Here is a 13,522-nt window from a genome sequence, read left to right on the forward strand (position 1 = left end):
TGTTTAGTTTTTCGTGTAAACGTACTATCCAGGGAAATTTATGAAAAACATCTTTTAGACCTGTTTCGGTAGGAGTTTGACGCTGAACCTGAATTTGGCGAGTCACAAAATGTTGACTTCCCATTCTGATCTATTTACCTGAAATAATTAGGGACACCCCCGCCTTTAAGTCAGAAACAGATATTTACATCAAAATCTCCACTACCGTCATCGTAAAACCTGGTACCTATTCACGAGATGACAAAGCGTCAGAATTACGATTCGGATCTCGATTTGCGTCCCGACGAATACCCATTAGAAGTTTGAGAACCACATTTGTCCTGTACACAAGCCATGTGTTGGGGAGAGTTTTATTAAAGTTCATTCTTTCGGCGCATTTCGGACAAAGGGGTTCTACAACTTGGACAAGAAATTTAACATATGTGCGTATTGTTGTGTTTGATTGGTTCAACAGCAGGGGTTTCTTCTATAGTGTAAAACTGGAGGCGGATTATAGGTGACTAGAGTCTTAGTCCAAATTAGTGCGTCCATCGAACTGCCGCATGCTCCTTAAACTGAACTACAGCACACCTATCTATTTTACATTAAAATTTTTTTCGTTTTGTGCTTGAAAATTCTTGTGATATTATTCGTAGATTTTTTGTTATTCTTCTTTATATCATTTTTTTTCCGTCCGTATTATAACTTTATCTTGCCTTAGTTTATACACATCATTATTTTGTCTATAGGAAGTTTGGTAACACTGTATAGACATTAAAACACACAGGGACGACGTCCTACGGAAGTCGGGACCGACCGCAATGAGCCTGGCGGACCTCGTCGGGCCACCCAAAGGTCGACCTGCCGGTAGGGTCTCTCTCGGGGCAGACGATGTGGGAGTTGTCACCGATTATGTCCATGCTGCATCCGGTAATAGTTTCTGGGGTAGGGAGAGGGGGTCGTTTTGTTTGACAAGACACACGGACGGTCCTCGTCCTATTGGTGCGTCTTGAGTCTCGTAAAAGTAGGGTGTCCGTATATACGATGCGCAGGTGGGTGATGCCCTGCTGCATGGGCACACTGGCGTCGTATTCTCGACAACTTGTGGACTCAAACTTTTCTTGTAGGTAGACAAAATGCGTTCATCGTGGTAATAAATAGATGTTATAGTATAAGCGTTAGTTGAACATCTGAGAGGAACGATGATAAAGATAAGTAAAATAAAACATAACAAACATGATGATAGACATAGCACAATTAACACAACGAGACAACCTCCTCTGGAGTCTACAAGCTGATCGTGACATCCGAGACTTGTGTACTGTTATTTCGGCACTTAGACTTAGAACTTAGAAATTCGATCCTTCCTCATAAAATTGTTAAGTCTAAATCTACGGTTTCAAATAGTAGGTATACCGAGTTTCCGATGTCACATCTTACCGCCGACTTTAAGAACGACTGGGCACGACGAGGTCGTTACGTTGTATTATATTTTATTTTTCATCCCTTTTCAGATATTTGTACTTTATACGTATTAACATGTCTATACGTCTACCTTTACATGTAATTCTGTTTTAATTTATCGCCAAAATTATGAAATGACATTTTCTTAAAACGCTGAAGAATGCGAAGTCAGGACTGTAACAACAACAACAAGGGAGAGAAGGAGGGTCTCTGAGGTGTTTGGACAGGCTTCGTCGGGGGGGGAGCGGGTCCGCCACCCGGGTCTCGGCCGCGTCACGGAGGAGGTAGTACCGGTGCAGTGGCCGTGCCTACGGACGCGGAAGCCGGAGACCTGCTAATGCGAAACAAGAAAAAACAAACAACTAGAAAAAAAATACCGTGGATTTCCGGGGTACGAATTTGTCGTTTGTGTGTGTGTGTCGTGTGTGTGTGTGTGTGTGGTGTGTGTGTGTGTGTGTGGTGTGTGTGTGGTGTGTGTGTGTCGTGTGTCGTGTGTCTTGGTGTGTGTGTGGGTGTGTGTGTCAGACTCCTTGACAGGTCGTTTTGCGGAGGAAGGTGGAGGAGGTAGTCACTTAGGCATATTCGAGGCTAGTTTTTTTCATCACTTTCAAGTGAGCGAAGACGAGCGGGCGACTCCTGGACCTCTGCAAAGACCCGTCACACAAAATCTAACGATTGTGTAGCATGTAAATTTTTTGTTTTTTGTAGGGGAAAGCGTAGGGCAGTTATACTTTTTTTGTGAGCGTTTGTTTGGGGAGAAGCGGAGGAGGACGTTCCGACGCGAGACTGACTGGGCCACACTTTCGGATAATTTTCCCATCGGGCTGACCTTTTTTTGAGGGACATATCGTTTGGCTGGCTGGCTGACTGACTTGTTTTTTTCTTTGGGGGACCAGTTTGTCTTCATCTTTGCTGCTCACCAGCGGACCATTGGGTCCATGTGTGTGCGCCGTGTATATTGTGCGGTGTGTGTATATATTGTTGTACCGTGTGTGTGTGTGTGTGTCGTGTGTGTGTGTGTGTGTGTGTGTGTGTCGTGTGTGTGGTGTGTGTGGTAATATATATATGATATGCGTAGTTGTGTGTTGTGGTGTGTGTGTATGATATATATGGTGTTGTGCGATGTCCGACTACGACTTTGTCCTTGCCTTTTATTGGTAGAGGTAACTAGGGCGCAGTTGAATTCCGAGGTAATCCTATAGTATTTAGGGGGGAAAGAGGGGGAAAGAGGGGAAAGTGGTGAAGGGTGAGTGAGTCCTGTAATAGCCTCTAAGACACACCGGGCGTACCACCTGAGCCCTGAAACTTCTTCGGCCTCTCTTAGGACGTCAGGACTTGAGGACAAAAATTTATAGACAAACAAAAGTACTCGTTTAAACGCCCCACCACCCCCCCTACCAATGGACCGAGAACAAATATCCAAAAAGGTCCAATGTGCCGTAGCGCGTTCTGATAATTAATAAGAGAAGAATTAATAGTAATATAAATTAATAACAATGACGTAAGTGTCATATAAACAACTCCGCGGTCGTTCTTCGTTCAAGGTCAATGATATTATTTTCCAGCGCGCTACGTAGCTAAGTGCGTCACACATGTACAATTTCGTCAATATATACCTTAAGATTGGTTTAGCCTTAATATCGAGTTATCTCACTCTATAAATCAATAAGTTTACTTTGCCTTTAAGCAACTTTTTGTTTTTTTCGGGGTTAATAAAAATTAACGAAACATGGGCTGTAGTCACTGGGACTTCGCAGCTCAAGATCAGCGGCGAAGAAAACAGGGGCCCAAGGATACGTCCCCTTGTTAATATCGTAGGACTGGTAAAGTTCCAGAAATCTATAATGTACAATGAACAATCTATTACCTTTCGTTTGAATTTGATTATTCCTATAGACCTGAAATTATAATTCGACAAAAACAAAGATCCCATTCATTACAGAAATGGAGTCGGATCGATACGTAAAATCATTTTGGCGAGGATTTTGAAAAGACCTAAAACGGCTCGCGGGGGTCAGTCCTTGGTAAACGCTACTGGAGACTGGCGGGGCAAAAATGAGCATTTAGGGGCGCGACGTGGTCGTCAACTACCGTTTGCACAATTAGAAATTACAACGCATAGCTACAGATTTACTGCGATTTGCAACATGTGTCCCCGGTGCGTCAGGGAACTCACGCAGTGTCAGAAAATAAAACCCTCTCTTTTCCTCCGTACCCAAATCTCTAAAAACGGGGGAACAACGGAGCTGATCCAGATTTGCGTCCGATGTGACGTAATATCTGTGACCTGCTCCATCGAAATCAGTTTTCATCCTTTTCTCTGGAATCCATCGATCTGATTGATTATTAGCGGAGCAAATGATCAAAGTACTACGGAGGGAAGATATTTTGGATTACTGGTCTGGGGGGAGCTCGCGAGTGTGTGTGTGTATACACACACACACACACACACACACACACGTGTGTGTTTGTGTATGTTTGCATTTGTGTGTATTGTGTTTGTTTCCCGGGGAAAACACTCACGAGAAACACCGGCTGTTGTTATGCCTGCTGTGACGTTCAGTTACTCCGTTCTCCGCTTGTAATTATGCCAAAGCTTCAAAGTTGTATTTATCATCTGAATTTCCCGAAACAAGTTTAATATTCTGAAAACCGAGACTTTTTTTATTTGAAGTCAGATGAAAACAAACTGTAACGGACCCTGCCGTGTTATATATGATTACTATACACCTTACATTCATAATTTCAGCAGAGGGAGGGGGGGCGGCGCTGCGGAACAGCAGAGTGGCGAGTGAGAGCTGTCATCTTCCCTTTACAAGCTTCGTGTGATTTTGGAAATAAAAGTTTCATATTCTGAAAGCCAAGGCTTTGTTTAGTTAAAATCAAACAAAACACCCGAAAAACTATTATTTTACGCAAATCCACGTTTATTTTGAAATGAGCCGTTGCGACTTCCGACTGATTTCGATATCGATGTGCGGGTCACATATGGTCTGTGTTTACATTAGCATCGCTAACACTCAGAGCTAACCTGTACTGGAGATCATGTGTGTGAAGAAGCAGGAAGTAAAAAGGAACTCACCTTGTGGTATAACCGGCAAGAGAGAAAGCCTTTGAGCTCCATACTGTTTCAGAGATAATCCTTGATAATCCATGATATGGCGTTTCATCACGGCAGCATTTAGTTTAGACAGTAGCTGCCGGGTCCCGCATGAGCTCAGACCCCTCCTTTTTATTTATCAATTTTTTACTTTTTGTAAAGCTTTATACCCAAATCAGCACTTTTGAAACAGGAAGTGAAATAGAGGTATATGAGGCATGATTAGAATGGGTCATCTGTTTGGTATTTTGAGCAAAACACTTCGTAGACATGTTTTTATATATATCTGAGACTTATGCTATTGCCTACAAATAGCATGATAGGTGACCTTTAAATAAAAATATGATTTTGTTGAGTTGCATTGAACAAAAATGATGAGAATTTATTTAGTTTTTTGTCCGAATGTCTCAGTCTCAGCTGCTTCAGTTTTTATACATTTTTGTATTCCATTGCCACCTGAATCAAGTCATACTAATAACACTGTACCTCTATTTCAGTTAAGGTTGTTTAGGTTTCTTCAAAATGCTGTTCAACACATTATAGCTTGCCGTGTGTCAGTAAGAAAAGCACACGTTTTAAAGTGTATAATGAAACGTTAAAGACAGTCCTGACACCAACAGAAAAACAACCTCATGTAACGATCGTTTTCCACTGAGCGATTCCTGTTACCTTCAGCATCTTCTTGTTGGTGGAGTTCTTCCCACACTCGCGGCGCAGATGTTCGCTCATGCTCTGCAGCTCGCGGCCGAAGTGGATCATCCTCTCGATCGCCGCCTGGCTGCCACCGCACAGCTGCCTCTTCGACTGAGCCGACTCCACCTCTGCGGAACAGAATCATCTCATGTCCTTAAACATGTACAATGAAAGAAAGGAAAGCTTCTCCCTTTTAAAAAGTGCCATCAAAACAAAAACATCACAACAACAAACACACGCAGCAGCATACAAACTTACGTAAGAATAGAGTACAGTAATTATTTCCAGGGGTATAACAAAAAAATGTAATAAATAATAATAATAATAGCTATCGAGACATTCAACAGGGAACATATACAGCATTTAGATGGAGCGCTTACACTTATATGTGTAATGACAGGAAGGTAGTAGGGCTGTATATAAACACAACATGTATGTTTTCTACATTTCTTCTTTTTTTTTTTTAATGCTATTTTATTTCTATTGAGATGTTTACATTTTGGAATGTTTATTTCTAGTCTTTTAATTTTTATCGTACACTGCCATGTCTTTCTATGCTTTAGAGAGGGAATATATACAGCACAGGCACTTGGAGCGCGAGGGTAATAAAGCTGCCTGATTAATACAAATGTGAGTATGGTTCTGTGCAATATCCAAAATGCAGGAAGCACAACATCCGTTTGAGTCTAAATATGTGTTAAAATACATTTTGAAGGAAGTACTGTTGAGATTCAGAGATACCTAAAATCACGTTACAGAGACTTACCAAAACATAACTGTTGTTACAGATCCTCAAAAGTAAAACAATAAGTAATAACCTATTACTGCTAACGAGTAGAATAAGCCTAAAAGAGAGAGGCTAATTATGTATATATTTATACCAGTTTATTCTGTTTTCATTTGTATTCTTGCAGCTTTTTAATGACCATTTCAATTGTGTTTCTTTTGCTCTGTGTCTATTGCGGTTTCATTCCCTGATAGTCATGGGGGAAAAGGGAAGTAACAATAACCGTGAGAGCAAGCGAAAGAGGAGGCTGATTTGCCAAAGATGTTTGTGAATAAATCAAAAACAAAGAGGGCTCGTTAGCACATTTACTAAACAAACACATTTCTTACAGTAGAAAGCAACAAAACAAACAGTAACGTAGCAATTGCTTTTAATGTTGTTGTATTGGCTAAAATGTGCTTTATACATAAACGTACCTTTCCTTACCACTGGCATATTTACCCAGAATTATTGAAGTATGTATCCATGCTGATAAACGCTCTAATATATTAGTTATTAAATCCACACACACACTTTGCGTACCCATGTCTGCCTCACACTCGTCGGGCTCGGTCACGTGTTTGGAGCCGTTGAGGAACCCGTTGGAGGACGACTCTGTGACTCCGTTGGAGACGTGGTCCACCTCCATGTCCACATCGCTACTGAGGACAGACAGAGGGTTGTTATGGGCAACAGATCTCTACTAACCCTAATAAAGGAAGGATGAGTGGGGATATCATAGCGTCACTGAGGATTATAACCGTGAGTAATATCTCATGTCGAAAACTTTCCAGCAGACATGTTTGAAGTCAACCACTCACGCCTAGGTGTTCCTTTTTGTGTTGAATGTGTGTATTTCAAGTATAACTAACTGAGAAATAGTTGTTTTAAGTTACCCAACATTTCCTAATGATGCAGCTTCTCACTCACCTGTAAAAAGGTAAAGGGTGGATGGTTATATTGTTTGTCCAACTTAAGACTGTTGTTTGGACGGAGAGCTTTGGTCAGTATTATATTAAACTCACATGCCATCTCTTTGCATTGACATGCTTTGTACAATAGTCTCATTTATACACCATCCTTTGTTTGTATTTAAGCTTTAGCCGTTATATTATAATGTATTCTAACGTATTTCCTAACATGTTATATTGAGTATTCTTAGATTATATAGATATACATTTATAGTGTTGATTTCTATATATTTACTGTGTCTTTTTTCTGTTCCATACCACGAAAACCTGCTGCTGTTGCAAACAGGATCATTTCCTAAATTGGGATCAATACAGTACTGCTAGCTACCTATATATCTCTATCTCTTGTAGACTACAGCAGTTTTCCTACATTATCATATAGGAGTTTATCCTCTCAGAATATCTGCAGAGTTTAGAGTCAGTCAGATTTAAATTATTCTTGTTTCTCACAGTAATATATTTATGTAGATTTATACCCTTGAAGTGAATGTGGATTTAAGTTTCCTGTGTGGGCGTTGCAGTGTCTGAGGGGTTTAATAACAATAGAGCATGAATAAGCACATTTGTGTGTGTGTGTGTGTGTGTGTGTGTGTGTGTGTGTGTGTGTGTGTGTGTGTGTGTGTGTGTGTGTGTGTGTGTGTGTGTGTGTGTGTGTGTGGTGTGTGTACCTGGAACCTCCTCATGTCTCGGGGGTTCCCGGCGTTCTTCAGACAGTTCTGGTTACACTTGAGGAAGAACTTGAGGAAGAACCTAGAGGGACAGAAACATATGTATTATTATCATAAACATCAGCAGGAGAGGACTCTTTAAAGTAGAGACACTACATACTGATATACACCTGAACATCAGCAGGAGAGGACTCTTTAATGTCTCTACTTTAAAGAGTCCTCTCCTGCTGATGTTTATGATAATAATACATANACCAGATTGATGCTTTTAACTTCAACATAAAAAAAAAACGTGCATACGTGAGTCATGGAGTGGCCTAGCCAGTCTCCAGATCTCAACCCCATAGAAAATCTTTGGAGGGAGTTGAAAGTCCGTGTTGCCCAGCGACAGCCCCAAAACATCACTGCTCTAGAGGAGATCTGCATGGAGGAATGGGCCAAAATACCAGCAACAGTGTGTGAAAACCTTGTGAAGACTTACAGAAAACGTTTGACCTCTGTCATTGCCAACAAAGGGTATATAACAAAGTATTGAGATGAGCTTTTATTATTGACCAAATACTTATTTTACACCATAATTTGCAAATAAAGTCTTTAAAAATCTGACAATGTGGTTTTCTGGATTTTTCTTTTCTTTTTTTTCTCATTTTGTCTCTCATAGTTGAGGTATACCTAGGATGAAAATTACAGGCCTCTCATCTTTTTAAGTGGGAGAACTTGCACAATTGGTGGCTTACTAAATACTTTTTTGCCCCACTGTACAACTGCAACGAAAGTAACAAACTGGATAACTGGATGGCCTACCTGCCTGTCAGCCTTCCATCTGTGCACAAACTTATCTCGTGCCCTCATTGGTCATGTGCGCGTTCGTGTGTGTTGGAGGAGGGGCTCTGAAGATTTTTTTCCGGCTGCGTACTTTCAAATTCTAGTGCACTCGAGCTGGTTTCGCCATCCTTACCTACCCTACCTTTAATAAATGCTCGTATCTGTTGAGTGTAAATGCTCTAAAGATCTCCCTTGCTGTGTCTAATCCCAGAGTCTGTCTTGTCTCTTCAGGATGGTGGCTTCCTACCTGGTTCATCACAGCTACTGCGCCACGGCTGAAGCTTTCGCTAAATCCACAGACCAGGCCGTGCACGAGGAGCTGGCCTCCATCAAAAACAGACAGAGTGAGTCCTCATGAATGATGCTTCTAACGGGTTCAACACAGGAACCAGAAACTCTCTAATCTGAAAGGAAGTCGAAAGCTTGACCGCTAAAAGCAAGGGGCTGGATGTAGATCAACGCTCACACTTGTCGTCTCAAATGATCATATAATCAATTCTAACATATAGTCTTATACTCTGTTAACTTGTGTTGTAAGTGTTTAACAGAGACAGATGTTAAGGATTTACATTTCAGGAGAGCACAAGGAAGAGTAAAGGGGGTTTTCTGGTTTGATGATGGGATGGAGGAGCAGCTGTTTCCTCTCATGAATATACAGAGAGACTGTCAGCAGGACTTCTCTCTCCTCTGAGGGTGAAGCTGCTCTGTTCCTGCATTAGAGATCCATTTCACTTGAATATTGATTTTAGTTATATACGAAATGTTGAGAAATATCCTCATTAAATGAAACATGTCTGCACAGCACACACAGTGTTTTAAGTCTCACCTCTGATGCTCCCTGTCGCCGTGCAGAGATCCAGAAGCTGGTGTTGTCAGGCAGAATGGGCGAGGCCATCGAGACCACCACGCAGCTGTACCCCACCCTGCTGGAGAGGAACCCCGACCTGCTCTTCATGCTCAAGTACAACCCCCCCGCTGACTCAAAATGTTGTTGTTCTTCACATTTTATTGAATCAAATCACCTATTATATATTATATACGCCTGTTGTTACTGGAAGATCATCAGAAGCCTGTTATTACTTAAAACAAACTAAGATATTGACGGTTTTTCAACAAATTCCTGAAGATTATCGTTCAAAAAGTTAATGGTGCACTTCTTGTGGCATCTTTGGCTTTTATTGAAACTCTTCAATACTTTAAAGCAGTGATTGTGATTTAAGCATCAATATTGAAAAGTAATATTTAAAGAAATGATGAAAATAAAGTGAACTTAATGAATCTGGAAGAGGGGAGATTAAGTTATTTTACCGCCGTTATATACCGTATTTAGCTTTTTCTATAACCTGACCTGTCTTTAAACCATAATATTCAGATTATTTAATGACTCTTTTTTTTCTGTTTTCTCTACTTCTTTTCATTGTCTCCTTCCCATCTGTTGTCTTTTCTGTTTTTCCTGTTTACTCATTGTTTCTTTTCGTCTGTATTTCCATCTTCTCTCCTTCTTCCTCCGTCTCTCTCTCTCTCCCTTCCCTTCTCCCCCTCAGAGTGAGACAGTTCATAGAGATGGTGAACGGGACGGACAGTGAGGTGAGATGTCTGGGGGGTCGCAGCCCAAAGTCTCAGGACATTTACCCCGCCTCCCCCCGGCCCTTCAGCCCGAGCCACAAAGCCAGCGGCTCCCTGCCAGGTACACAGATACATACATACATATATTCTTCTCCATGTTACACACTGACAACGATTACCTTTTTACAGCCGAGTTTCTGTATCTGGAAAAGTGTTTAGTCTGAGCAGCTTGAACACTAATGGTATCTGTGCACGGCATGAAGAGTTATCTTTAGGTCATTCGTTTATCACAGTCTTCTATTTGTGAGCACTTTAGTTCATCGTGAACACTTTAGTTCATCGTGAGCACTTTCGTTCATCGTGAACACTTTAGTTCATCGTGAGCACTTTAGTTCATCGTGAGCACTTTAGTTCATCGTGAGCACTTTAGTTCATCGTGAGCACTTTAGTTCATCGTGAACACTTTAGTTCATCGTGAGCACTTTAGTTCATCGTGAGCACTTTAGTTCATCGTGAACACTTTAGTTCATCGTGAGCACTTTAGTTCATCGTGAGCACTTTAGTTCATCGTGAACACTTTAGTTCATCGTGAACACTTTAGTTCATCGTGAACACTTTAGTTCATCGTGAACACTTTAGTTCATCGTGAACACTTTAGTTCATCGTGAGCACTTTAGTTCATCGTGAACACTTTAGTTCATCGTGAACACTTTAGTTCATCTTGAGAATGTGCCAGATGTTTCCATGGCAGGTTGATAGCATTATAAGAAAAACAAATAAGAACACATAGGATAAGAGAAAAACAACACAGTGACACAGATCAGTCCCTAAAAAGCAAGTAGCATCAACAATACTTGACTGTTATTATTTCCATGATTTTAGAAGTCAAGCACAATTTAATAATAAAGTTGAACCACAAATAAAATAAAAACGTAACCAGTGTTTAACCGTTTCACGGTTAGGCGTCACAAATTCATTCTTTGCTGTAAATAGAGCTGCACCTTTTTAAAATAGGAAACACATGAATCTGGTTTAGTTGCGGAGGTCATTAGTGTAAAGCAGAGCCTTCTTGATATAAATCAAATCAGTAAAAACTTTATTTATATAGAACCTTTCTTACACAAAAAGGTTAGGGATGGTAGGCTTCACAAAACTAAAACTAAAACAGTCCATTGACAAAGCATAGAACACGTGACTTTGTGATTGAAAAACACATTAAATAGCAATAGAAGTAAGACAGGACTCAATAAAACAAGAATAACATTTCATTAAAAGTCAAATAACTGCTTCTTTTTGTTGTAACATTTTGTGGCTTTTGAGAAATGAAAATAAAAGTAACATTTGAAACACGTCCCTCTCTCCCCTGTTGTGTTCAGGGTCCGACGGCACCTGCTGTAATGGAGTGACGTCCAATAAGAGCCACAGCACCCCCCCTCACAGTCACAAGCCCTGCCCCCCCGCCTCACCCCCNACCTGTGCAATAATCATGCTGTCTAATCAGCATCTTGATATGCCACGCCTGTGAGGTGGGATGGATTATCTCAGCAAAGGAGAAGTGCTCACTATCAGATTTTTTTCAGATTTGTGAACAATATTTGAGAGAAATGGTTATTTTGTGTATATAGAAAATGTTTTAGATCTTTGAGTTCATCTCATGAAAAATGGGAGCAAAAACAAAAGTGTTGCGTTTATATTTTTGTTCAGTGTATATATGTAGGTGTCAGACTGTTGACCAAACAAAACAGACGGTTAAAAACTTCCCCTAAGACTCCTCAAAAAATCCTTAAAGATCAAGGATGTAGTACATTTTTTCAGAAAATAATAGCAGTTTAATCAATAATAAAAAATGTTTGCTGGTATCAGGCTGAATTGCAGGGTAATGGAAAGTTACTAGCAGGCTGAATTGCAGGGTAATGGAAAGGTACAGCATTTATGAATCAGAGAAACACGGTTTGGTAATATTCTGAAGTGAAAATGATCATGACTCAGGGCTCTACTTTGTTTTTTCCCATATGGACACTTGCTTGACAAGTATGAACACTCTTGCTTTGGCTAATGAGGATTGTGCTCCAGAACTAAATCATTGTTTGGGTGCATGTGGCCCCTGAACTAAAATCAGTTTGACCCCCCTGTTCTTAACACACAATTGAACACTTTTGAATATGTTTAAAGATTGGCAATTTCAACAAAATGCTAAAAACTGAGAAACAGAAGTTTCAAACCCTCTTCAAATAAAACCAAAACACTTTTTGTTTGGGTTTACCTTGCCTTACCCAAACACTGTGATCAAATTGGAGAAAGGAAACCTATAGCTCTAACTAGTTACACAACTAAAGCGTCATCCTTTCAGTGGGAGTCAAACAGCAGCTGGCTGCCGACCACACCTCCTCCACCTGCTGCTCAATAAAAGAAGCAGGCTCCCCCTCACTGTCTGTGTTTCAGAGTATTTATAGAAAAACAGAAAAAAGATTACAACTGTTTTTTTTGTTTCTAATATCAGAGTACTATAAAAGGAGTGAACATAGGTCTGAACTAAATAGCTCTTTGAGGAACTGACATTCATTTGTACTGACATGGATTTCCTACAGCAAGGTAGGATACATTTTAATGCCACTCTATTTGATACACATTAAGTGAAGATGTGAACTAGACGTGATATGTATACAGTAAAGTGTATTGTTGCAGCTCTTCTGTTTGAATGTTTTCATCAGCAAACAGACCTGGATATGATAAGGCATTCATGTAAAGTGTATATCATATGTTAATTCAAATTAAGCGTGAGAGTTGAAGCTACATTTTAATTAGAGAAACAAAACATAGGGGGAAATAAGGCAATGTAATCAATCATAAAAAACGTATAGTGGCATCCTTAATGACAGGCTAGAAAGAGCTACAGCATTTAGTGTAACACTGTGTGCTGATCTGCAAACAAGGCAACAGCTATACTGTATCTGAGATGTGTTAGCAACATTCCACTTTTTTTCATGCCATTCCTTGAATGATATAACGGAGACAAATAACGAACCATCTTCTAAACAGCAACACTACTGGACATTAGTGTGATGATTATGATTACAATTACAACCTCTCATATCTAATTATAAAACGGACAAGTCAAATCAAGCAATGTGATTGGTTCTTAGCACTGAACTGTAGTTACTTTCACAACAAGTCAGTATCCCTCCGCGTCTGAGAAAAACAGTATACCGTTGGGCTGAAAAGCAAACTGCCTGCAGTTTACTTTTCAAACTGGAACAAGAAAGCAGCGGAGAAGTAACGGGGCAGAAACCCTCCTTTTTACGCAGCGGTCCAGACAGAGACATCAAACGGCAAAACATATTCAGTGTGCAGTTCCTTTGGCATTGGGGCAGGGATGTCTAAATACTTTCCAAGGTTTGACATCATTAATTGTGCTACTTTTAAAGCAAGCAACGATGTTTTCAAATCTGTAATCAAAGAGGTCCGCAAAAAAGCTATCAACCAATCAGAT

General features: G+C 40.4%; 3 protein-coding genes across 3 annotated transcripts in view; 2 read left to right on the forward strand and 1 right to left on the reverse strand.

Annotated features, from left to right (window-relative positions):
* Positions 1 to 4,862: 4,862 nt before the first annotated feature.
* Positions 4,863 to 7,596, reverse strand: LOC104966226 (ran-binding protein 9-like). Its single transcript, XM_010795408.1, has 2 exons — positions 6,546 to 7,596; positions 4,863 to 5,364 (listed from the first exon to the last, which is right to left on the reverse strand). Exons 1-2 carry the CDS (start codon positions 6,649 to 6,651, stop codon positions 5,174 to 5,176), a joined length of 297 nt encoding a protein of 98 aa, XP_010793710.1. The 5' UTR covers positions 6,652 to 7,596; the 3' UTR covers positions 4,863 to 5,173.
* Positions 7,597 to 8,673: 1,077 nt separating this feature from the next.
* Positions 8,674 to 12,439, forward strand: LOC104966599 (ran-binding protein 9-like). Its single transcript, XM_010795785.1, has 5 exons — positions 8,674 to 8,810; positions 9,319 to 9,427; positions 10,011 to 10,153; positions 11,409 to 11,509; positions 12,383 to 12,439. Exons 1-5 carry the CDS (start codon positions 8,699 to 8,701, stop codon positions 12,437 to 12,439), a joined length of 522 nt encoding a protein of 173 aa, XP_010794087.1. The 5' UTR covers positions 8,674 to 8,698.
* A 42-nt stretch (positions 12,440 to 12,481) lies between these two features.
* Positions 12,482 to 13,522, forward strand: part of LOC104966227 (glutamate decarboxylase 1-like) — a 15,782-nt gene continuing 14,741 nt past the window's right edge. The window contains exon 1 of the mRNA XM_010795410.1: positions 12,482 to 12,624. Coding sequence (XP_010793712.1) covers positions 12,606 to 12,624 — 19 coding nt within the window. The 5' untranslated portion in view covers positions 12,482 to 12,605. The remainder of the gene's footprint in view (positions 12,625 to 13,522) is intronic.

This window comes from Notothenia coriiceps, unplaced genomic scaffold (genome assembly GCF_000735185.1).
Source record: "Notothenia coriiceps isolate Sejong01 unplaced genomic scaffold, NC01 NC01_scaffold00037246, whole genome shotgun sequence".
NCBI classification, from domain to species: Eukaryota; Metazoa; Chordata; class Actinopteri; order Perciformes; family Nototheniidae; genus Notothenia; species Notothenia coriiceps.

Bases quoted from the DNA above. Each gene is read 5' to 3' on its own strand.
- LOC104966226 (XM_010795408.1), bottom strand. From the start codon at position 6,651: ATGGAGGTGGACCACGTCTCCAACGGAGTCACAGAGTCGTCCTCCAAC. The intron at 5,365-6,545 runs GTACGCAAAGTG...TCTGTTCCGCAG, and splicing joins CGAGTGTGAGGCAGACATGG to AGGTGGAGTCGGCTCAGTCG.